Genomic DNA, 24,447 nt, shown 5'->3' on the forward strand with positions numbered 1-24,447 from the left:
AGTGCCTAAATATATAGTTTCTAAATAGATGCCAGCCACCAGTCCACATCTTTTGTGCCACACAGTGTGTTTATAAGCTATCTACACAGTGCACAATTATACACATCATCCTCCATCAGTGGACATGATTTTCCTGATTCCCAAAATAGTATCCAAATGTGACCACACACACCACAGCAGAGCCCCTACCTTTGAACCGTGTCCCAGAGTGTTTTTTAGCGATGTAATTTTTTTTTTTTCCACAAGTGTAATTAATAGACCATACTCTGTTGAAGTAGCTGTAGCACCTTGTTTAAAGTGAAGTATCACCCTATGACATTATTCATGAGCACACATGATATTTGATAAATGTTTATATTTTGGCTAATCCCCAGTGTTCACTGGCTAACGTATGGTATTAACTTAGTGATGTAAAGTGTCATGGGGACAGAGAGCGTTTGGCTCTTTGTTTTGGTCAAATGAAGGACAGACATGGGAAAGTCTGTCACTCCTGTATACTACATAGTCACAGCGGATATTGTCTAAGATTCACTGAAACACAAAGCCAGTGTTTTGACGTAAAACTTAAACAAAAGCATAAAAGGTGGTTAGTTGTAGTACACAGCTGTTATGGATTGAACAGCCTCCAATGTGTCTTCTAAAATCAGTGGGAGTGTGTCAAATGAGTTAATGAAAAAACAGGAAACCTTCCATGTTGCACCTTTTACAAGTCATGTTGTCCCCCCCCCCCCCCCAAAAAAAAACATGCAAGTTCCATAAATTATATCAAACCTCAAAAGAAAATACACTTAATATCTTGCCAGTTAACAGAAATACATTGCAGTGACCCCGTGGATTCAGCTGCCTTTGTGATGTAACCCAAACCATGTTTGCTGTTCCTGACTGGTCTTGTCTTCCCTATGGACTAAAGAACAAAGATAAAGAATTGAGCATATGCAAAACTGGATAATGATTTAAATTCACTGTTTGTTTGTTTGTTTGTTTGTTTGTATGTTTCCTGTCTGGGCAGTGTATCATTATAAAGTTTCCTCTCTGTGTATCTCAAAGGAATATAATCAAAGTGGTTTCACCTTTATATTTTTTGCTACTCTTCTTTAGACAAATATTAAATTTTTAATTAAAAATGCTTTGTAGTTTACTGTCCACTGAACCAACCTATGTCACGTAAGATTATCAGTAGGAAGTTGTTCTGTAGCTCTCTTTGGAAATACGTAATAACTTGTGAGGTACACTACTAAAATACACTCGTGGCCACCTCATCTGAAGCATGTACATTGTAGGTACTCTGTGTCGGTGTACATCTGGTGACTGTGGCCCATCTGTTGCCATGCGCAGTTTGTGTTAGCCGCCCTCTAGACTTTCATCAGTGGTCAGTTTCTGACCACAGGACCGCTGCTGGTTGGATATTTTTGGGTGGAGGGCCAGTCTCAACCCAGCAGTGGCTCTGACACTGACCGTCTCTTCTAGTTGGCTGCGACAGGTGCTTGCCGTCAAGAGGGAAATCAAACACGCATAGAGGGAATACGTATGTACATGTTCACTTGACAGTACGGGTTGAAATGGATCGTATTTAGTTCGGTACAGTAATTTAATTTTAAATAAGTGCTATCCACTGCGTTTTAATTCACTCATCAACAATTTATTTCATTTAGCCCCATTCCTTTTTTCTCCATAAAGAAGAAAAATAATATTTCGTGGAGTAGGGAACAACAATTTACCAGCTTGCCTCAAAGGAATCCACGTCAGATATTCCTGTCTGTCAATTCCTTTTTTGTAGTCCGGTCCAAAGACAAAGGGAATCCAGTTCTTGTTTTTCATTCTCCGTATCAAGTTTCATTTCTGGGTGTTCTCAGAGCGCTTCGCGTCTTTGTGTGCATCTCGTCTGCACGGGGAGGCGTGCGCTGTGTCCGTGACGGTTCTTTGTCAAATAACGTCTTTTGAAAGGCTATACAGAAATATAGCTTGTCTTTTTTTTTTACTATACTCACAGTAAAACACAGTTTTGCACTAATGTCGGTGGGAATCGAATCTGGGTTTTCAAGCGAGGAGGTGCTGAGCATACGCTTCCCACTTCATCGGGCTTGCAGGGATGGAGATATCGGCGCCTTGTGCTCACTCCTCCAGTGCGCCACAAACAAAGCGGACCTCGCTGTTGAAGATTCTTTCTACGGATGGACACCTTTACATTGGGCCGCGCATTTCGGCAAGGTAACACAAAACGCATCCATGCTTAGTCTCTTTGTTTAGGAAGCTTTTTATACGTATCTAGCCACTTGCTAAATTAGAGCGTATCAAATGCGATAGCCGCCATTATCAAATGGTAGCTCCGTAGCTAACATTTAGCTGAAACGTACCTCAGGTGTAACATTTCAAGCAGATTTGGGTTGGCTTTTGTCGACAGTCTCGTTAGTGTCAGGCAATAGTTCTTTACTATATCGGTTGTACATTGCCTTGTTTATGCTTTGGTCTTAATTCAGTAATCCATATGGAGATACCAAATTGAGTCACAATGAGTCGGTTTCTTAATCATGATACTGATATTTTGAGGGGGCAAGATAAGCGTTATTTTTAGGTGCTTAAACTCCAGCAGTAGCGGCGTTTATCGGAAGGCCAGTCTCTATCCCTGGGAAGACAGACATCCTCCGTTGTTAATTTGTTCTCGCACTATTGTGTCTGTACTTGGCGAACAATGTTGGGATACTACCTGTAAAGAACACGGAGCAGATAAAAAAAAATATTGCAGTCACACCATTGCTCAATTATTGCGCCCATTCTGTATTCTTCTCTGGTAGTAGCAACAATCTCAGAAATTCAGTCCTTAGGTTTGCTTTAGCCGAGCGACGCACATCAACTAGGCCAGTGGTTCTCTGCCATAGTCCTGACGCGCATCGCATTTTTGATCTGGCTAAGTATTAACACCGTATTCTGCGTATCTACTGACTAGTGAACCACTGGCCCATTTAACTAGGTTTTCGGTATCTATTAAAATGTGCTGTCTGGTGGGTCCCCAGGACTTGTTGAGAAATAATGAGGTAGGAGAGCTGAAAAAGATGCTAGTTTGGGCTCGGACATAATGCTCAGAACCGAAATGGAAACGTCTTTCCATGGTATTCTTGCCAAGGTTGGATAATTGGTTTAACCAGGTTATTATTGAATATCTACAGGATCTGCTGCCCTCGAGTTAAACTGATCTAGCTAGGCTATTTTGTAAAATTATTTGAAATTAAGCAATCTCTTTTTTGTTTTCTGTTTTTTTTTTATATCAATATATATATAAATATTAGTTTGTCTTTTTATATTCGTGTGTTTAACCAGGACAGGTGATCACTTGACAGGTCTCATTAGTTCAAAATTAGTGTATGTTTGGAGGAATACTCAGGTAACGCAATAGGTGGTTTTCCCTTCCAATGTCCTCGAAATTCATACGTTCTAATGTGCTGTTTGTCCGTCACAGCTCTTGGCGTAATTTCTTCGATCATTAAGTCTGAACTGCCGTAAGTACTTTTTCCCCCTGTAACCAAGAGCCGCTCTACAGATCAGTAGTGTTAGGTTACAGAGGGGCTGGGCTTTAAGAGCAGAAGCCATAAAATAAACTGACATGGAGTGATAGTTGTGGCTGGATCTAAGGTATCGTATCAAGCAAACAGCAGGTACAAGTGGAAGCTGTCGAAATTTAGAGCTGCTTTAGATATGTCTTTCTCTACAGAAATATAACTTCAGTGCTTATAACTTTAAGCTAAGTGGCTAGACCATATGTCTTTTATGCTTCACCAGGGCTCTGAATATGTAGATATTCTGTGGCTCCATTCAGCTAAATAAGGTCAGTCAGAAGAACTTTATTTTCTTGGGGGGGTTTTTGGTTGTTTGTTTATCTGTTTTTTAACCTCATTGTGTTGTTGACACACCTCATTGAGGTTGTTAATGTGCAGTAACTCAAGTCTATCTGTTTTCCACAGACTGGGTGGAGCTGACACAATGACAGGTTGATTTGTGTTAGAGGAAGGGTGTGTTTAAGGCAGGAGAGGCATGGGTTGTTGGAGTGGTGACAAAGGCCAATAGCCTGAGATTAAGTAGAGATTTCACATGAAAGAGGATGTTTTGATGTATGCTTGACCTTTGTTACCTTAAATAGCCTAAGTCATCTGCCAAGTTTCACGGTTTGATTACTTGCCTCGTTCCGCGAGTGTTCGTGTGTTTTCTGTCAGGTCCAACTAGATTTGTGTTCAGCAGATAAGCGTGTAGAACACAATGCTGTTTGGGGAATCTGGCCAACAGATCACTTTCATAATTATCAAAGCACTGCAATTATTACTCCACCAACTGGTTTCACCATACGTTAAAGTATCACTCATATCTTCCTTTCTGTGTACAACTCCCTTATCTGCGGTCAAATGCATTTGCTTTGTCTTTGTCTTGTCTTATGCCTTTTCTTCTTTCTTTTTTTTTTAAACCACCCCTCTTCTCTCTTTCTCTTATTTCATGAAGCCTGAATCTCAGACAGACTTTCTTTAACCCTCTCTCTTACAGCTGGAATGTATGATGCGTCTGGTGCAGGTTGGCTGCAGCGTGAACTCGGTGACCTCTCGTTTCGCCCAGACGCCCACTCACATTGCTGCGTTTGGAGGTCATCCACAGTGCCTGCTCTGGCTGCTGCAGTCCGGGGCTGACATAAACAGACAGGTATGCTTGGGATCACAGGCCAAATCAGCATCAACTTCCGCTATAACCTACTTCCCTGCCAAACTACAGTCCTTTTTGCACTTAAATCAGATTTGTTTTGAAAAGGAACATTGTCGTCATGACCTTTTCAGCAATAAACATATGTTTTGGAAATAAACGTGGACACTTCACTATAACAGTGCCTGAAATCAGTCTGATTCCACTATAGAAATGATCGAAGCTTTGATTTGACATGTCCTGAACCCTTTTGGATCAGTACACACACACACACACACGCACAAACTCCATCCAAAGCCTCTTCATCTCCATCCTGGATTAAAGACACAGAGTTAAAAAAGGTTGTCTAAGCCTCCACTTGAAGGATACTGCCGAGAGCAGACGTGGTTCATCCAGAGAGACTGGAAGTGTGTGTTCATGTGTATGAGTGGGAGAGAGTGTCAGTTTATGCAAAATTCTTTTTTCACATCCGTCTTTTGTATGTGTCAGTCATCGTTATACGCATCACTGTGTAAGTGCATTTGAAGTCAGCATGTTTGGATAACCTGCCCTGCAGCCCTCCCTGCTTACAGAGCATCACTTAAATAAATCAGATTACTAGGTCGGTATTACGTATCCAATTATACACCGCTTTTTTCCAAATATAGTCTTGTACCCACCCTCCAATTATTTGCCATGGACACATTCTAGAGAAACGAATAAATACTCATTAGTAAAGGTTCTTTCTAACTCTGCCGTCTGAACGATCATTTATGGTTATCGTATTATGCCCTAGTTGATTGGGTTCGAGAGAGTGGCTTCATGAAAAAAAAAGACTGCATGACCACATGACCTACATTTACTGCCAGTGAGTCATTGTCGCAGCCAAGGAGGGGGCTGCTGATGCTCACTGGCGCTCATGCATTGCTGCTCTCCCCTTTGTGGAGGCTTTGTAGATTTCATCAAAAAAAAAAAAAAAAAATCTAGGGTGAAAAGTTCAGACCTCACAACCTGGCCCACTTCTGGCAGTGTCTGCCTTACAGCTGAGAGGCAGTTGTTTTCCTTCCACGTCATACTCTCAGTGGCTGATTTAAGACAACAGAGATCGACAAATGGATGAGTGTGCGGTCGAAGAGCAGTTTTATCTGTCAAAAACGCCGTCAGCTGCGGCGGCCGAACGACTGACCGTGGCCTGTCTGTGGCGTGAGATGTCGTCTAAGGCAGTTCTGTCTATTTCAGGACTATGTGGGAGAGACCCCCGTCCATAAGGCGGCCCGTGCCGGCAGCATGGAGTGTGTTAACGCTCTCCTGATGCACGGGGCCAAAGCTGAGTAAGTACACCCTCAACGCAGTAGTGTCCACTCTCTCTCTCTCTTACTTCATACCTTCAGCATCCCAAAGATTGCTCCGCTAGCACCGAATTCAAGAAGGGCTCCATCAAAAATCATGTGTTTGGGGAGAATTTGTTATTCCTCTTTTTTTTTTTAATCCTGATTTCGAGCCTGTAAACAAGGGTCTCTCATAACTTTAACGCAAGCCAGATAAACATGACTCTCCAATATCTCTCTTGCCTTGAGATAAGTTTGGGGATTAAACTTATTGATTTGATTGCAGCAACCTTTTTGTTTTAGAAATAATCTACTTTTCAAGCTGATTTCTACGAGCTTCAAATTCTTCCAATTTTTGGAAAAGCGATTGAACAGTTTCGATTGACAAGACTCAGTTTGCAAGAGGTTTTTTTTTTTGTTTTGTTTTTTTAACTCATCCGTTGTTTTGGCTCATTTCAGAGTCAGTCTTCATGGTGAATATTTTTAAAACAGAAATGTGGCTGTGATCCATTTGACATTGAAATATTTTTAAGTTGTTCTTGAGGGAAAAGAGAAATTGAGTGTCATGTATATCTTTCCTGTTTGTTAAAAAAAAAAAAAAAAGCGGAAGAGAGTGTCTGATGATGTGAGAACTGAATCTGAGTGAAAACTTTACGAGCAGCTTTAGCTTGTTTTGACAGTTGAGATTTAAGAAAAATGATCTAAATTTCTGTTGCCCCTTTTTTTTTAAATAAATTATTTTATTACATAATGAAAAAATCTCCCAGAGATTCTGGGCATAATAAATGTAATGGTAGGTTAAATCAGGGTTGAATCCTCTTTTAAATCTGTAAAATCTGTATTAGGACATATTCTGAGAACTAGCTGTTAGCGTTGGTGCATATCCCTGACTTAAAAAAAAAAAAAAAAAAAAGTTTGTTGACATTTGCTCTCTGAGAGAAGGAAGTAAGCCTTCCTTGACCTTTTGTGTAAGAGCAGTTTTATTTGCTGGAATCAGTGAGATCCCATGTGCCTTACTGGACATAATACTCACTGTTTATCAGTTAGGAAGTGCCCTGTTTTCTTTTTTTTTTCATCATTTGTCACTTTTCAAAAAAATAAAACTGTAAAATCAGCATTTAGCAGGTCTCTGAGAAGGCTCATTTGTTTTGGGACTATAAATCTAATTACATATTTTTGATGGAGTTCTTTTTGAATAGGACTGTATGATCATAAGTAAGAACTGTGTTTATTTAAGGGCCAGTTTCTCAGACAAAAGGATCAACTTTCATCTTGGAGTAAATTGCATCCTCAGTGGAGGTTCTCCATTCAGGTTGTATTTTAGTCCAGAACTAGACAAATTCTTTGTCTGAGAAATCATCCCAAAAATGTTTTATGCTTTCTTTGACAATATTGTTGTAGTTTAATTTTTTTTCCCCAGCTGTTTTTAGTTCATCAAATAGTTTATAGGTAATGTTCTTTTTAGTTTTCTTTTACCCTCTTCTTGTGCTTAGGGTTGATAACCTGGCTGACAAACCAAATGCACATTTCTGCGTAGCTCAAAAGTATACCTGTCACATGAAAGGTCTTATAAAATTCATTCTTGGTCACACAGATCTTTTACTTGCAGAGAGATATTTAAAATCGCTGGGACATGACGTTTATTAAGACCTTTTCGGAACCACCCAGTTCGTAAAAAAAAAATGCCCAAAAAGTCTGATTTCTTGTCTTTCGAGTGAAGATGATCTGAAATGCTTAATCAGACACAAGACATTACCTGTCTTCTACAGGAATGTTGTTTTCAGTCTTGTATTAGAAGCTATAGTGATCATTGAGAACAACAGGCATATTAGTGAATTAGGCAGAATCTCTCTCTCTCTCTCTCTCTCTCTCTCTCTCTCTCTCTGTAAGCTGTCAGTGTGTAAAATCTAGGTCAGATTTTGGGTGAGGGCTGGCTTTCAGAAATATAGATTGGAGCCAGACTTCATCCTTTATCCCACCTTCATATGTAATGCATAAAATCTCATTTGTGATATCATAAAGGATAAAACAAGAAATAGTTCGTGAAACCAACCAAAAAAAAAAAAAAAATACACAAATGATTAAAAATAGGCAATTAAATTTGGTCCGGTTTGCTAACATGATGTGTATATGTAGGCCTATCATAAGCTCAGGCCAGTGTGTCACTTAAACATACCCAAATAAATTACTCATGCGTTGACTTTTTTTTTTTTTTTTTTACAGTTGAGTGCGTTACAGTGGGTGTGGTTCATGTTATGGTTTATTCCTATCAGCGCGATCTCTATCTCATAACAACAAACACTTTTAGTGAAACATACCTCCCCAACCTGTTTCCTGTATTTTCATACCTGACATTCATTGAGCTTTCACTTACTTAGCAGGTTTTTTTTTTTTGGACAATCAGTATAATATATAAGCAAATTGACTCCTTAGTTTGTCTCATCATTTAATATCTCTCTGCAAGTTTTACAATTTTAAAATTCAGAATTTCAAATAATTGCATCGTTGTGGATAAAGAAAATAACACACGTCTACTCTTTCACAGATGTACCACTAGATTTACAGATGTACATTTCACTGCTCAGCTATACTTCAGTCAGTTGGAGCACTTTATGTAATTTGCTTCAATCTAGCCTAATGCTGCCACACAGATTCTTATGTAAAACATAGTGCTTAATTCTAACTCTAATCGGAACTGTAAATTATTCTTAAATTGTTATGTATTTTGGTTAACACTGAAACAGTTATGGTAATTTGTGAGCTTGAAAACTGTTAGAATACATCTGTTGAACTTGCACAACATAGAGACAAAACACTTAGCATATCCAAGTTAGGATATGGAATTTTCCAGTATTGCTTCCTGATGTAGGTACAGGTGGATGTTAACATGAAATCAATATCAGTAACTGAAATCATTTTCAATCTCTTTCCGACACAACTGACTGAAGCAGAGTTGAACTTTTTGTAATTCAAGTCTTGTCTTGTCATCTGTGGAAGCAGTGGATGTGATTTCTAACTTCTTTGTAATATCTGCTGGCTTTCATTCCAGAGAAACCACTCGACTCAGTTTCATCAGAATGTTTGATCAGTGCAATTTTTAATCGGGCACCGAGTGCTAGCACCAATTTCAAGTTGAATTTCATGGTTTAAGGTTTGAAAGCCAGCAGAAACAACCAAACACCAGATCACCCTTTAGACCTGTCTCTCCAGTTTATCCTTCCAGCTACGTGCCACAGCAATCCGATCACTGGACTAGAGGATGGCCTTTCTGAGTGTCTATTTCATCTGTCTCGTACATTTGGGTTGGAGATCGCCAGAGAATTTAAATGCCAAGTAGTCTTCACCCTGTATGTTAAATATGACTCAGAATACATCTATTGGTCCAATAAAGAAGACAGTGTACAAGCAGTATTGCCTCAGCCTTCTCCATTTGCCCCACTCGTCAGCTTTGAGTTCAGAACATGAAATTCGGTGAATTGTGGTGCCCAGTCCGCATCATACTGCAACCAGTGTGTGAACCAATCATGTGATTCTTCCAATCTGCAATTTTTGGTTTCAGTTGTGATTCATCTCCTAAACAGATTTGTGAGATTCTACTTTCACAGACCACTTGCTGAAATAAGAAAACATTGTGCTTCTGCCATCCTATGATCTATAGAGCTGTCATTAGTTTAGTTTTAAGAGATAACATGAGTTTTTGACAAGCCCTGTAGTCTCTTAAGTCTTGCAAACTGGTCACCACAAAAATCGCTTTTTATCTCCAAATACACAGTAGATGTAAAAGACATTTTTAACTGCTTAGGTAAAACATGATTTATTTTGATTTACATGTCCAAGTTGTTCAGACCAATGTTCAAACTACTTGCTTACCGCATAAAAATCCTTATATTTTCATAGGAAAAGTCTTATGGTTTTATGCCATTTTGAGGATTAAAAAGAATAACAACAACAACAAAAAACAGGTAAAGAATGATAATTGGCTTTTCAGAAGAGCAAAAGTCTAAAGTCTAAAAGATCTAAAGTCCTGTGGAATTCAGTTATGCCACACACAAAAAGATTTCAATCCTTCCTTCTAAAATCACAATCTCAATGCAGAGGAGAATTTTCTGTCACCTTAAAAAGCAACTTCCTAGAGGAGAACTTTTCAGCAACATGAAATCATCAAAAAACACTACATATGGCATTTAAAATCTCTGATGGGTCAGTTTTTTTTTCTTTTTACTGGAAATGGAAAATGTATTGTCTTTTTAAATGCTTTTGAGGTAACAAAGAAATGTGCATTTAGTTATCAGCCTCTTAGGACTGATGTAAAATTGCCTTTACAATTGTGTATCACTGTATGACTCGTGTTTCTAAAGGTCGTAGTAGTAGTTGTGGTGCAGCAGGTTAAGGGAGAATTGAAGCATGTTGTAAGTACTTGATCATGTGAACATTTTGTTTTCCATTGACAGCTGCAGTGGCCCTAGGTTAACTCTGTGCAAGACATCAGTGCAGGCAAAGGACTAGAGACTTAGTTCATATAGAGTTAAAAACAGATCATTCTGAAGATGGAGGGAAGAGGAGCTCCTGTTTTCATTTCTGATTTTATTTTATTTTATTTTACTTTATTTTTTTTATTTCTTTCAAAAAAAAAAAAAGTCAAATTCGAGCATAAAAACTACTGTCTTTGAAGGGACTCTTTAGAACCAAATTTCTCAATAAGAATAATTTACTTTGCCCTAACCTGATATGAAGCGTCTTGGAAAATTATCGGTTTATGCAATAAAGTTAAAAAGGACTTAAAATCTTTAGTGAGAAAACAAAGAGCTAGATCTGAAGAAACACTTAAATATGTTCTTTCTCAAATAGCACAGAGTTTATGAGCTATAAAACTCTTTCAGTATAGGTTACTGTTATATATTATTCATATGCAGTTTTATGCATCAAGCAAATCATAAATTAAAGAGGAATGTCATCGGATAGAAATTTCAGCATTTTGAATGAAAAAGTCACCTTACAGCACGCTTTTCCAGCATCTCTCTAATAGCCAAAAAATGATGAACTTAGATTGGAAGCAGATATTTTAGCCTCCATGCTTTAGTATCAGTATGATGGCATATTCTTTTCAGGATGTTAGCTGTCCTCAGCTGTTTGAAAACTTGGCATGTATTGTCCTTATAGGGGTTTGGATATCTCATAATTAAGTCCAAAATGCCTTTCTGTAATACATTAAAAAAAACAGTACCCTGGACATGGTTTTAAACTTCCACAACAGTTAATTCTGTCTATGACAGTGACTGGGGGAAAAAAAGGTTCATATCCTGTACACAGGTATGAAGTCAGTATTTTGTTTTTGAACATCCCATATCTGTTTAACAACATGAACAATGGTGAGTGAACAGAGTAATGACAGTGCTGTGGATAGTAACACGGCTCTGGAGCAAATGTGTATTCTCATAGCATTTCTTAGTGCATCATAACTTACTCGCTTAGCTTTAGCTTGACATTAGTATCCTGAAGACTACAGCTGTTTCCAGTCTGTCTTTACGTTTACTGATGCATCAGGTTTTTGAAGGCACAAAGCATTGATTATCAATGTGATTACAACTTAAACATCAAAATAAGAGCTTCCGTTTATGGTAAACTGGATATTTAATCTGCAGATTCATCTTGACTAATTTCCAAAATTTATCGATGTCCTCTGAACTTGAGCTGCCATTTTGTCCTTTTGGCTGCTTAATTAGTTGCATATGATGTACAGAATCGCTCCTGTGTGTGTGATGGAGGGACTTTTCCCCTTTTGAAAGACAATACAATTTGGTTTTCATTCCTCAGAAAGAAAGTAGCGTTTTGTCTGACCTAACTTTTCTTTTCCTTGTGGACATTTGAGCACACTTCTTGCTCTCCGTGGAATCCTTACCTTCGGCTTCGACATTGAAAGGAGGTCATACGTTGAGCACAGTCAAGTGTGATTTGGATGTCCCGAAGATAACTTCATCTCCGTACATTCTGTTAATTTCACTGTTCAGTAATCCTGTTTGCATAGACTCTTGGATGTCCTTCAAAGTGATACGGCGATCATTTATGCTTAAAGTCTTGTTTCCTGCAGCGGCAAGCTAAATGAGAAATCTGAGTAATTATTTTTGGGAAGGATGTGCCAACCCATCATCTCCACCACGTTTTCAGTCAGAACTTTATAGAAGCACATTTGTCAGCAACTTTGCAAATTGGATTGATGCCGTTTGATGCTCACTTTTGTCTTGGAAGAGGCACCGATAAAGTATTTATCATGTTAGCACCCCCCTGTCACAGAACAGATTTTTTTTTTCTTCTTGAGGTAACTCAAATGAAGACAACAAAGAAACTTTAGTCTTGTACTAAAATACATTTTTCCACCCCCTCCAGTTTCAAGTTCAAACAAAGAAGCAATTTTTTTCCCAAGGACACATCTGCTTTTTTGATTGTTATTCTTTTCCCTTGTTTTGATCAGCTTTCAAGTCCTCACTGAAGATACTTCTGCCATCATTTGTAGCACTCCGAACTGTGCAACTCGCATAGGCACTGTTTGTCTGGTGACCGTTACTTCTTGATCGACAATGAACCTTGCGCCTTGCTCCAAGAGGCTGTCATAATTTAAAACCATCCTGTTCCATTTATGTGAGCAGCCTTATTTAGTTACTGCCCAAGATGTTGTTTTTTTTTTTCCAAGCACTGTGAATACGAATACTTTACATCGGAGACCTTTTGTGCCTCACTAAACTATTTGAGTAGCCCATTCACTTGCTAGATACGATTCCTGATTCCAAGATTTTGATTTCATGATCTTACCAGAAAAATAGGATGACCTCTTGCAGAATCCTGATCTGATCCCGAGACATCTGATTTTGTCCAACGCTGTGCTTTGTGTTTCTATCGGCTGTTCAGTCCAGTTTGGATCATATTCCTCGTAATGAACTTTCCAAGTTGCTTTTGCCACTTTTGAACTTGTCCATCAACAACAAGACCAATGTAAGCACAGTCCCCCCCTCTGGTGCCAGAGATTCTGGATGAAGATTTCATTTCTTGTGTCAAATTGACCGTTACTAGCACTTTGTACCTTTCAGTTGGAAATTGCAAATGTAATATCCAGTTTACCATGATTTAAAACAAAGTATGCATTTCAGTATACCGTAAGTGCCTTCAAAACCTTAAATTATATAAGTGTGTTTGAGCCAATAAAAAGGTCATGTGGTAACCAGTGATTAGTACCCAAAATAATTTTAATATAGTTAATATCTGGCAAAAATATTCTTTTTTTGTGTTTATTTACAAATTTCCTTATTTATTTGTTTGTTTGTTTTCAAATTATTTGATTTTTTTTTTTGCTTCCAGGAGCCCTCAATCCTCCAGTAAAGAAAAGCAGTGTGATGCTCCAGGAGAGATGACCCGATAAAGGCCAGGCTTAGATGAGATCAGGGTCTCAACTCTTAGCACACATAGTCTTAACACTCATTTAACCTTTATCTTAATTCTTCTTACGCCAGAGACATAATTGCGTAGAGAATTACTGTTTTGTTTAAAAATGTCACCTGCAATATGATCTCTTTTTTTGTATGATTATAATAGAACATGTTCTTTTAATAATCTGTCACCTTTGCCCCAATGAAAGTGACACGATGACAAAAGAACTGCAATTCTATCATGTTAACTTACTTGTTACCAGATAAGCTGTAAATGAAAAAAAAAGAGAGAAAAAAAGACTACGCATCTCAATGTTTTGCAAGTATTGAATTCGAAATGACTTGATTTTTTCAAGTAATCCTAGAAAGGGGGAGAGCATTCCAAATAGACACTGCTGACTCACTCCAAGTTCCCTCAACGAAAGCGCACTGTTGTGGCAATAGGAGTGTTCTCAATATCCCACCCTTCACTATCAACACACTGGCAAACTGTTGAGGTATTTCTTGCGGTGATTGGTTTTACTGATAGGAAATTTTATATATCTATATCTATATATATTATATGGAGAACTTTTAAAAAGGAAAAAGCTTTTGATTATTAGAAGTAGATTTGTTTATTAGGACCTGCATGCTTTGAGCTATGCCCTTAAAGTTTTTTTTTATATATATATATAATTTTTGTTGTTTGTTTTTGTTCTAGATATAGACTAACCGTAGGATATATATGTGTGTATAGGACAGGTCTAATCAGTCCTTTGTGATACACGTCAGGATTAAGCATGGTATTTAAAGCTGTCTTTGTGGAGTTTGATGTGTTAGGCACAGGTCAGGAAATGACAGGGGGTCGTGTTATCTGTAGGGGGTCGAGTAGAGAAGAAAAAGACGTCAGGAGCGAAAAGAAAAAATAAACGCTTCCATATGCAAAACAAAGAATTTTTTTTTTCATTCCTACAATTTGATTTCAGAACTCCAAAATGAAGGAAATGTGGCCTAAATGACTCCAGTTTGTCAAGTTGGTGGGTCTCTTTCAGTATCTCAATGTGAATATCAGCTGTTTGTGGTATTTGATGTGGGAAGAGTATGGTTACATTTTTTTTCTTTAATGGATATCTTTTCATCTAATAGGTCATTAAGATTAAAATTTAAAAAAAATTGTAAATTGGAACACTCAGTCATGATGTGGATTTAACTTCTCAGTTAATTGATTTATCACAAACAACTCGTTTCACCTTGTTTCTTCATGATTACTTGCACAAAATATGAAATCTTACAGTTGTGTTGTGTTATAATAAAACCACTATATCATTGTAAATAAGTGCAGTATTTATGTAACAATAAGTGCAGTATTTATGTAACAATAGTGATATAGGCTGGTGGTATTTTTGTTACCACAAGTTTCATACATGCAGAAATAAGCTGATAAAGCTGCTTGTGACTTTGCTGGGAGCAACATATTTGGATTCCATTACATGTTATGACTAAGTGTTGCCAATTTCACTATTTTAATTATCCGGTTTGTTTAAGTACTGCATGCAGATCACAGTCAAGGTATATTTAGATCTAGGTGGTTTTCAAAAGAATATACTTATTAGGTTATTATAAGCGTAATTAGTATGGTTATTAGTTATCTTCATTTTTCTTGACAAGAAAAGAAAAGGGTGTCCCAGCTTTTATTCAACTAGAATGAAACACTAGTGAAAGTAGGTAAAACATGAAGATTTAACTGAAATCCTGGATGAGCACAGAAATTGGCAAAACGCTAATTCCCCATGCTGGGAACCCTAGATTGTCACAGGTGTATCACCAGACTTTCTAGAGTATTATTCACTGAAGTGACAGTTTACTGTTTATTCAGCGGTTTGTGTCTTTAACCCACGCACCAAATGTTCAAGAATAAACGTGATTCCTAAATCCTCATTACACGCTTAGTTTAGTCTCAAACATATCATATTTGACTTTATTTTGCAGCAGTAGTAGACATTTATTATTATTACTGGAAGTAGGAGTCGTGGGAGTAGTAGGTGTAACAGTAGTATTCATAGTAAAAATGTGTCATTAATTACATAGGAGCCTTACAGAATCTGATATTCTGCTTTAATATTATTTAATATTATTAGGTTTAAAAACATCAGTCTGCTCCAGAGAGAGATCTAAAGTTAATGGTTCTACAGTTAAATACTGAAATCATCTCTTACAGTTAGTGCCAGAAGTCTAACAATTATGATTCAGGTAAGTTAGAATAAAAAGGCTGCTTTAAAAATAAAAGAACTGGATTAACCTGTATGTTTTACTAGTTGAATGAGATGAGATGCAAATGAATAGTTTACACAAAAAAGTGGGCTATTATTTCTCCCAGCAAATAATTGCTTCACTAATAACCTGTCAAGTCAGTTACTTACGGCAAAGAAATTGATATCTCAGTCATCATCAGCTCTGTGAATTATGAGCCCTCATACCTGTTAGAGAAGTAGGTTAAATGGTGGTGGAGATGCCTCTGTAAATTGTGATTTATGATAACCGACATTTACTTAACCGAGACAAAAATGTAATAAATGACTAATTGATGCTAATTTTGGTTTATCTAGTTCAATCAAATGCCTCCAACACAAATAAAATATGAGTGTTACAAGGAACCTGAAAACTGAAATCATCACCAAGTAACTTGCCTTGACCAATTACGTATAGCAGTTCACAATATTGTAAATCTCATGATGAGAGATCCCGAATTCCACTTTGATATCCAGTCACCCACTTCAGTTAACCTAATGCAAAACATGGATTTTTTAAGGTTTGTTTTTCACCAGAAGTGGCCTATGGCATATATAGATTCCAGGCTCTTTAGTGTATATACCCATCCCAAAAACCTGTTCACCTAAATTATCTGGATTGAGTCATAGATTCCGATCAACTGTGATAGCGAGTGTTTCATGCGATAGAGACAATGAGCTTGTGTATCAGTTACATTTGTTTCAGTGTTTCTCTATGTAACCATTTTCAATGCCTTCAAAAAGAACTGCTATTACTTTGTGTTTCTGGCTGAATTTTTGACACACACAATTGGTAGATCTACCCAGTAACACATTACATTTTAAGAATGAAACCAATAAGTGCTGCACATCTCAGTACTTCTAAAAGGAGTCCTGGGGGGTACATAGCACTGTCCAGAAATGGCCACCACTGCAAGTTGTAGAAACAAATGGCCATGTCTTTTTGCGCTACTCTAGTTTACAGGCCATTTTTTTTGTATAACCGAGCACTGTAGAACACTTACGCTTAACCCCAGAATTGCCCTCTGACTCTCTTGAAGCCTTAAAGTGAATTTTCTTCATTGGTTTTCTCCTTTTTGTCTGAATTTAGTGTTAATAGCTAGTGTGGGCAGTACATTGATCTTAGTTGTGCCCTTTCCCAAAAATGTAAACCATTTTTGTTGAACACAACTGGTGTTTTTTTGTTCCTGATGCTTAAATGTGTCATGGAAAACTTGTATAGTTAACATCTCATTTTTTTTTTAAATTATATCTATTTATTTATATTTTTCCAATTTACCACTTTTACTTTCATTCCCCTGCTCTGTGGAGAAATGAGTCCTAATTTTGTGTGTTAGATACATTGTCTGGATCAAAACATTGCAGGACATATTGAAGGAACAGCTTAAAACAGGTGAATTCTTTTAGAAGGCATTGAATGCATTGTAAACACTTTTTTTTGGTGACATTGAAACTACTTTAGTAATCCTGGCCTGACATTTGCATAGGCAAAGTTTATTTTCTCTGACCATGTCTAAGTTCTTTAGTGGTTAGTTTTTTCTGGCACCTATGAAGTTTATTTCAAAGAGAGACCTACCAACTTACTGGTTGTCCATAGATACCAATGTCAGTGTAATTTTGCTCTCCTGTTCATAACAAAATGTCATGGAAGCGTTCATTTTTTTCCATCAATTGGCTAGGATTTGAGTGAGTGGGGGGGGGGATCTTTGCAATTTAATCACGTTCAATTTTTACATTTCATTCAACAGAGACAAATGAACATTGTTAGAGATTTATTTTTACAATGGATTGTACTTTTCCTTTTGCCTTTTTTTCTTTTGTTTCTGTTCTTGATTTGTTGACTGTGTACAACGATGCTCAGCCAGTCAGATAGTGGAAAGAAATTCAGTGTGTAACGAATGCATGAATGAGCCAACAGTCCATCATTTTGACTAACAGTCTGGTGAATGTCACTCTCTGGCTGCACAGAATTGTGAAGAAGCATTACAAAATACCACATCTAGAGAACACAACACACGTTTTACCATTGATTTAGCAGCGAATGATTAAGTGTTATACGGCGCGTACACATCAGGTTAGCGGTGCTAGTTCTTGCATCTCCAGTAAGAGAATTTTAGTCTTAGGTTTTAACTTAATAGGGCATCTCGCCTGTTGTGTGTCTTTCAATATTTCTCAGTCACTTCTAGAGGAGCACTGAACATAAGGAGACTGCATGTCGAGCAGCCTGACATTGTGTTCTGCTTTTTTCCCCCCCAATCAAAATGCCACAGTCGGACTATGCTGGAACAGGACCTGCTGCGTCACAAAGGCTTGGCTGTTTGCCTTGCAAAATAATGTGCCGCAAAATCTAAACATGCAGCGTAGCCCCCGAACAACAAGAGCTGGTCTGTTCTCGTTTGCCATTCAGCCAAGAAATGTTTGACATTTGGCACTCCAAGCAAACAGTCTGTTTGTCCATAAATATTTTAAAGGAAAAACCCTGGATTTGTTCCAATACCTTCTTCGTACCCTTCACCTTCAGTTAAAATAATATTATAAAATAATATTAAATAATATTTCAGTTTTACTGATATGTTTTCAGATAATCATACCATCTCCCCCACCTTGTGTTCTGATTTTTCTTCGTGTACACTTCAAAAAATGTTGCTTTCCAAGACACACATGAGCAGACTGCATACCTTTTGCTCAATTTGACAGGAAACTGTCTTTGTGTAGTTCTTTGAGATGAGACAGAGAGTCCTGGATTTTTCTGGACATTTCTGCCCGGTCTGCCATTAAAAACATAAGTAAGGTCCAGCTGAAACGTATGAACATATGAAAAGAAGAGCAGTACTAATCAAGTCCACTAGTTTTACATCACACAGAAAAGGGCAAATGTTTAGCTAAGAGATTTTTTTTTTTTTATTGGTCTTGAGGACATTACACGGGCCAGAATGACTTTGTTCATGCAGCAAAGTGCTACCCAGAGTGACATTCAAGCTTCGGACTGAATTTATTTCTGCAAATTCTTATCAGGATTGAGGTTTGAAATGGCCTGGATTACTACAGCCCCTTGGGGTAAGTGTTGTGAAAGTGAAAGCTTCTGCCCCCTGCTGTTTGCTCATTCCTGTATTCTTAGACTGCGCCAACTTATCACCACAGTAGCGGATGATAAACTCACTGAGAATGCACACACCTGAGTCCCGTTGCTATTTTTGTTTGTTTGTTTGTTTTTTTATTCTCCAACAAGTCTGTATCTATGGTTCCTTTCTCTCTCTCTCTCTCTCTCTCTCTCTCTCTCATTTTACACTTTTCTTTCCTAGTTAATATGGAAATATTTGTCATGTTGGTTCCTTTATTACTCCCTAATTTCTCCATTTTGCTTTCTCTCTGCTTGTTTGACGTTTTGAGATGTAGCTACTCTTTCTCCTTTAAAAAGAAGATGTCCTGATGTTAATCCTGACTTGACTTGTCTTGAACGACGGCCCGCTCTGTCAACCAGACCCCCCCGGTGCTTGTTTTTCACTCCATTATGTCAGCGTTGGACCCAGTACCTTTCCTTCTGCTGTGTCAAGCTAAAGTCTTTTTGGTTCCTTCTCTTCTTGAACGGTTCTTCTGGAGAGCAGTTCTTTGGCCTTGGTATACCAGGGCATGTCGTACTCATCTTTGCACATTTTCCATGCTAGTGTTCCTGCCCTTGCCACCTATGGAGTTAGATTTAATCAGCAGCACATAATCAGTGGTGTCCAGTTTTGTAGATCTAACACTTTTTGATCTTTCCAATGAAAATATCACCACATTGCTGTTTATATACAATGAAAAACTGACGGATTGCTGTTCCTCAGTTTTCTATTGTATACGAGCAGCAACTCTCATTCCCTGTAGCCACCTCGTACACTCTCACCTAAGTTACGTTTTATTCACAAACTCTCAGTTTTTCAAATAAAAAGCAGCATGTTTCTGGAAGTGCCTTTCCTTGTCCACAGTCATCAAGGGTCTGCTTGACTGTGAAGCCTGTTCTCAGTAAATTCTTTTCTACGTGGGTCCAACATCTCCAGGCTCCTCAGCTATCTCTGGAACCACAGTTTCTTCTCTGTCCAGTACTTTTATTACGGCTGCAAAGGCCATGCCAGGAAAACGTTTCCCATCCAGCACCCCTCTTTCCGGCCTGTTTCGATATTTTATAATGTTCTTGCAAGAGGGAGGTTAATATATCTATCTTGCCTTTGGGGACCAATTCTTGTTCATCTTGAAATCCAGATTTCAGACTTCCAAACGACACAGACACCCTGTTTACATAGTGTATTTTGGGTCTACTGATCATTTTCATTCTTTTTTTCTGATCTTAGGCCCAGATTTCTTATTACCCCCCCCCTTTTTTTTTTTTTTTAATTTTGATACTTTTCAGGTGTGTGCATATTTCACTGTTTTATCATTGCCAATTGCAGTTGAAGTCCCAAGTGTTCCCTCATTTCAGATCATATTTATTTACTTTCTTTTTAATTTACCTGAAATTGATTTTAGAAAAAACTGTCTGGATGGATTTCTTTTTTTTATATCATTAAAAGGTGGTCATGATTTGTCAGGTTTCAGGGAAATGTAGACAGACAGGAGTTGTGTTTTACATGTTAAGTGTTGTGGTAAGTCGTAACAGCAGTAGATCAGTACCGCTAACATGTGAATTTCTTATCGTGCAGTTTGAGGAATGCTAGTGGACTGACGGCGGCCGACCTAGCCCACACACAGGGCTTTCAGGAGTGTGCCCAGCTGCTCTCCAATGCTCAAAATCAGCAATTAAACCAACTCAACAGTTTCCCCATCAATGGCTCCCTCAGCAACGGGGATCACCATCAGACCCAGGGGCGGAGCCTACTTAATGGGGCACCCAATAGAAAGAGATCCCTTGACTGCATGGAGCCTAGTCATATCAAAAAGGCCAGAACTGACGGTAGGTTGGGCTGAGGTTGGCCTAATAGATCAAGGTTTTAGTGACATGGCGCACGACGCTTGTTCCACGTTTGTGCTCATATTGTTTTCAGCCAGATATGGAAAAGAACATCCTTCCTGTCTGTTTTATCTTCTTTTTTTGTATGTTTGGAAGGTGCTGAGATGCCCCTGAAGATGAGTAGCGGTATGAATGGTTTTGGTGGAGAAGATCAGATGGAGGGTGTGCATATGGAGTTTGGGCCAGCACTGAGTACCACAGGTGGGAATGGCTCCTTCAATGGCTCCTTCCTTTTTGGGTCCGACAGTTCCGCTAGCCCAGTGGACCTGGAACAAGATCAGGGGGTCCGAATGGAAGACTCGTCCTCTCCCGTCCAAAAAGAGCTGGAGATCTTCACTGTGGCATCAATGCAAATACCCTGCCGCTGCACTAACTCCTATGCCTACTTGTAGAAGCCTTTGCCTTAAACTCTGCCTTCTTTGTCCAGCAATATACGTGCATAGGCATGTGTGAAGGGAAGGCAAGAGAAATGATGTACGAGTTTGTGCATACATACACAATAGACTTACAATGTTCAGTTCTGTCCTTATGGTCTTCTTAAATAAGCTTTTCTTAGCCCACCACCTCTAGTCTTGGCCCCATGGATCATTCAGATGTTTGTGGAATGGTATTCAGAATTTGTAAATGCATACTCTGTTGTGTGTGTGTGTGTGTTTCTTTTTTAGTATTCAGGTGTTTACATTTTGCCTTAACAAAATAAAAATAACCAACATAACCATACACTTTACCCCATTTTGTTGTTAAAATAGAACATTGCAGTCTTATCCTGATAAACCAAACAAACAAACAAAGAAAAACGAATGACCAGTTTTGTTTTGCACAAAACTACCAAGCCCCTCCCCACCCCTTGACTCAACCGAATATTTAAAAGTCCTCAAACAGTCATATGCTTAAAATTGATATTCCCAGTAGAGCCTGGAATCAAATAGACCACACATGCCTCGTAGATCTGAGTGAGTAGACTCCGCCTTTTTGTCAGACTGTGTTATGTACTGTATTTGGCACTGGCCTGGCACTGTTGTTGCCTTTAAGGGTATGAGTTTGGAGTGGAGTTTGTTGCAGAAGTCTGAGGGAAATTACACTGTCTCCATAGCTGACTGTGTTGTCCATTTTCTTTGCTTGCCTGGTGCGCAAAGGTCTGCAGATGTTGTTTTGTTTCATACATTAGGAGGGGGGGGGTGAAAGCACATTATTATTTTTTTTTTTTTTTTTAATTCCATTTTGGAACCTTGCTCAGCAAGCAGTCTAATTAGAAATGTTGTTTTTGAATTTTTATTTCTTGTGCTGTTTTGTTTGAATTTACTTGTTATGCCAAAGCATATCTTTATATGAATGTATTAAGTACGTAAACCTCTGCTGTGCAGCTTTCTTGTGTATATGCTCGTAGGAAATCGGCAGGTGCTATCTCATTTTATTTCTGTTTTTTTTTTTGCAGTACTCTTAACTAGCAGTGTAAGGTAGTGTAAAGGCCCTTCTGTTAATGTAGGCTCCTCCCTCTTTATTAAACATTTAGCTAAGACTGACTTGTATGTACTTCCATGTAGTGTAGTGTAGCTTTTTTTGATGTTGGGAAATGTTTTGTGTATTTTGTACTTCGCATAGCTTGTTTGTTAATATTGTTCTATATTTGCTAATGTTAGCAACGAAAAGCAGTGACCATTGATAGAGGCCAATAAATATGATTTAAACAAGTTGATTATTTACAGTGTATGGCAAAAGCCGAATTACAGAGAATTGTTGTTGAATGTCAGGGATTCTGATATAGTACTGAAAAAACGACTTTTAATGCAACATTCTGCATGACTCCCAAAACTATAAACCTAGGAGCAAAATCTTTCAGAGATGATTTAAAAGTTTCAAGATTGTTTCATATACTTATGATTAAGATGTTCTGGTGTAGGATAGAGTGATGCTCGACAAATTTGTAAATTGCACACCAATTAAATATTCATTCATTTCATTTACTACTTCGTGACTGTTATTTGTGTACTTTTCTATGGTGTGATACATAATTTTGTTTTGTTTTTTTTTGTTTGTTCTATTTTTCATCTGAACACGTGATGTGGAGGAAAACAGATCCTAACTGTGCATCTTTATTTTACAAGTAGTTTAAACAACTTAAAAACATTAAAACTTTCTGTCAACCTAAAGGCTGTTTCAAGCTCCATCTACTGAAAAAATGTGTTTCGCCCTCTAGTGACTTGTATTTGCACATGCAGTACAGAAGCTGTTAGCAGCTTTAGACATAAGCGGCCCTCTTTCTGCAAGAAGGGAGAGTTGGTTAACTGATCATTGTTCTCCCTAGACTTCTTCACAGTGTCCTCAATTTGTCCCAATTTTTCTGATCGGTCTTAGAGAGGTCAGTCTTTATCTTGATGTAACTTTGGTCAGTGTGGGGTTTAATATTCAACTAAGTAATGTGAGGGCAGTGTGTCAGATTCTAAGTGTGTCAAGGTATAATGGTTGTTAGGACATGGATCAGGGAAGGTATCAATGCAACCAGGTCAACGTTCATCTATTGCGTAAAATTCTGTAGACGTGGTTTGGTAATCTATTGATTGAATTTCTCAGCTCCTTCCAAAAAATGCTTGAGTCACATTCATATTATATGAAATTGCCACTCAGGAGTGTGGATGCACCACTGTGATATTAAATTATCCAAGCTCCAATTACAGTTGAAGTGGAATTATTGTGCAAAACAAAATATGTAACCTACCATGTACCAAAAAAAAAATCACCATTACACCATCCAGGTTGTGATCCATATCTCCTTTCCAACTTCAGGAACCTTGTCCAGTGGACACTGCCATCCTTCACAAAGCCTGAACGAAACAGGAATCACACCAGCATGTGAAAGCGGGAACTCCGAGATTAGGAACGGCTGTCATTTTGGGGATATGGGCGTCTCCTCGTGCTCAGGCAATGCTAACCCAGATAATGGGCATCACTGTGAGCATCACCATGGCGATGGGGAGACGGCAGAAATGACAGAGGACATCAGTAGTCAGATGGAACACCACACAACAGTGAGAGCAGAGCAACACTATGACAGCACCTTTTTCAACACTGTGCATCTCTATCATGGTTCTTAAAGGGAAAAGCCTTCCTCTGCCTGTCAAGCATTATACTCATCAGTCATATTGCATAGTTGTATATCTACAAATACATGTACCTTACAAAGGGAAGATTACTGATGCGAAATAAGCCAGTACAATGAATTGAATTCTCTTCATTCTTTAAATGCCACTTCATCTAAGTATTTTGTATCTGAGCAGCTTTACATTAGTGCTAAATGTTGTCTTTTTGTCATTTGAGAACTGATATGGTTTGAGGCCAAATAGTCTCTGTCTATCAAGTCTTTATTTAGTTGCAACCTTTTTTCACAGAGTATGGTGCCCCAGACTTATTTGTATGCTGTCTTTTGCTTTGTTAAGACAGGGCATATTTTCTCTTGTGTAATATCCTGCTGATTAATAAAAATTGTTAACGGATTTATGTGTCCTTGTCTCTCAGATCTTAAAGGGGTTTTGCACACACACTCATACATACTGACAGAAAAGAGCTTTATGTGAATGTGCCATGTAATCGTTCAGATATCATTAAACTAAACTGTAGTTGTTTTGAATTCAGCTCTGTGGTAGACTATATTGAATGAGTATTGTTGCACTCACAAAGGAAGAGCGAATTCAAGCCGATATGCACCTCCTTCTGCCCCACTTTTACGTGGACATACGCTTGATTGTCACCTCCTGAAAGTGTGAGTGCCTCCTGTAGTCGCTAGGAGGAACACCTCT

General features: G+C 38.2%; 1 protein-coding gene across 1 annotated transcript; it reads left to right on the plus strand.

The window, feature by feature from the left end:
• The first annotated feature begins 1,870 nt into the window (after positions 1-1,870).
• On the plus strand, positions 1,871-23,911 carry ankrd10b (ankyrin repeat domain 10b). Its single transcript, XM_030786320.1, has 6 exons — positions 1,871-2,208; positions 4,528-4,680; positions 5,896-5,987; positions 20,346-20,596; positions 20,750-20,854; positions 23,438-23,911. The coding sequence occupies exons 1-6, from the start codon at positions 2,011-2,013 to the stop codon at positions 23,743-23,745; spliced, it is 1,107 nt and encodes a 368-aa protein (XP_030642180.1). The 5' UTR covers positions 1,871-2,010; the 3' UTR covers positions 23,746-23,911.
• Positions 23,912-24,447: the final 536 nt, after the last annotated feature.

The sequence above is a fragment of the Chanos chanos genome, chromosome 10 (assembly GCF_902362185.1).
Source record: "Chanos chanos chromosome 10, fChaCha1.1, whole genome shotgun sequence".
NCBI lineage: Eukaryota > Metazoa > Chordata > Actinopteri > Gonorynchiformes > Chanidae > Chanos > Chanos chanos.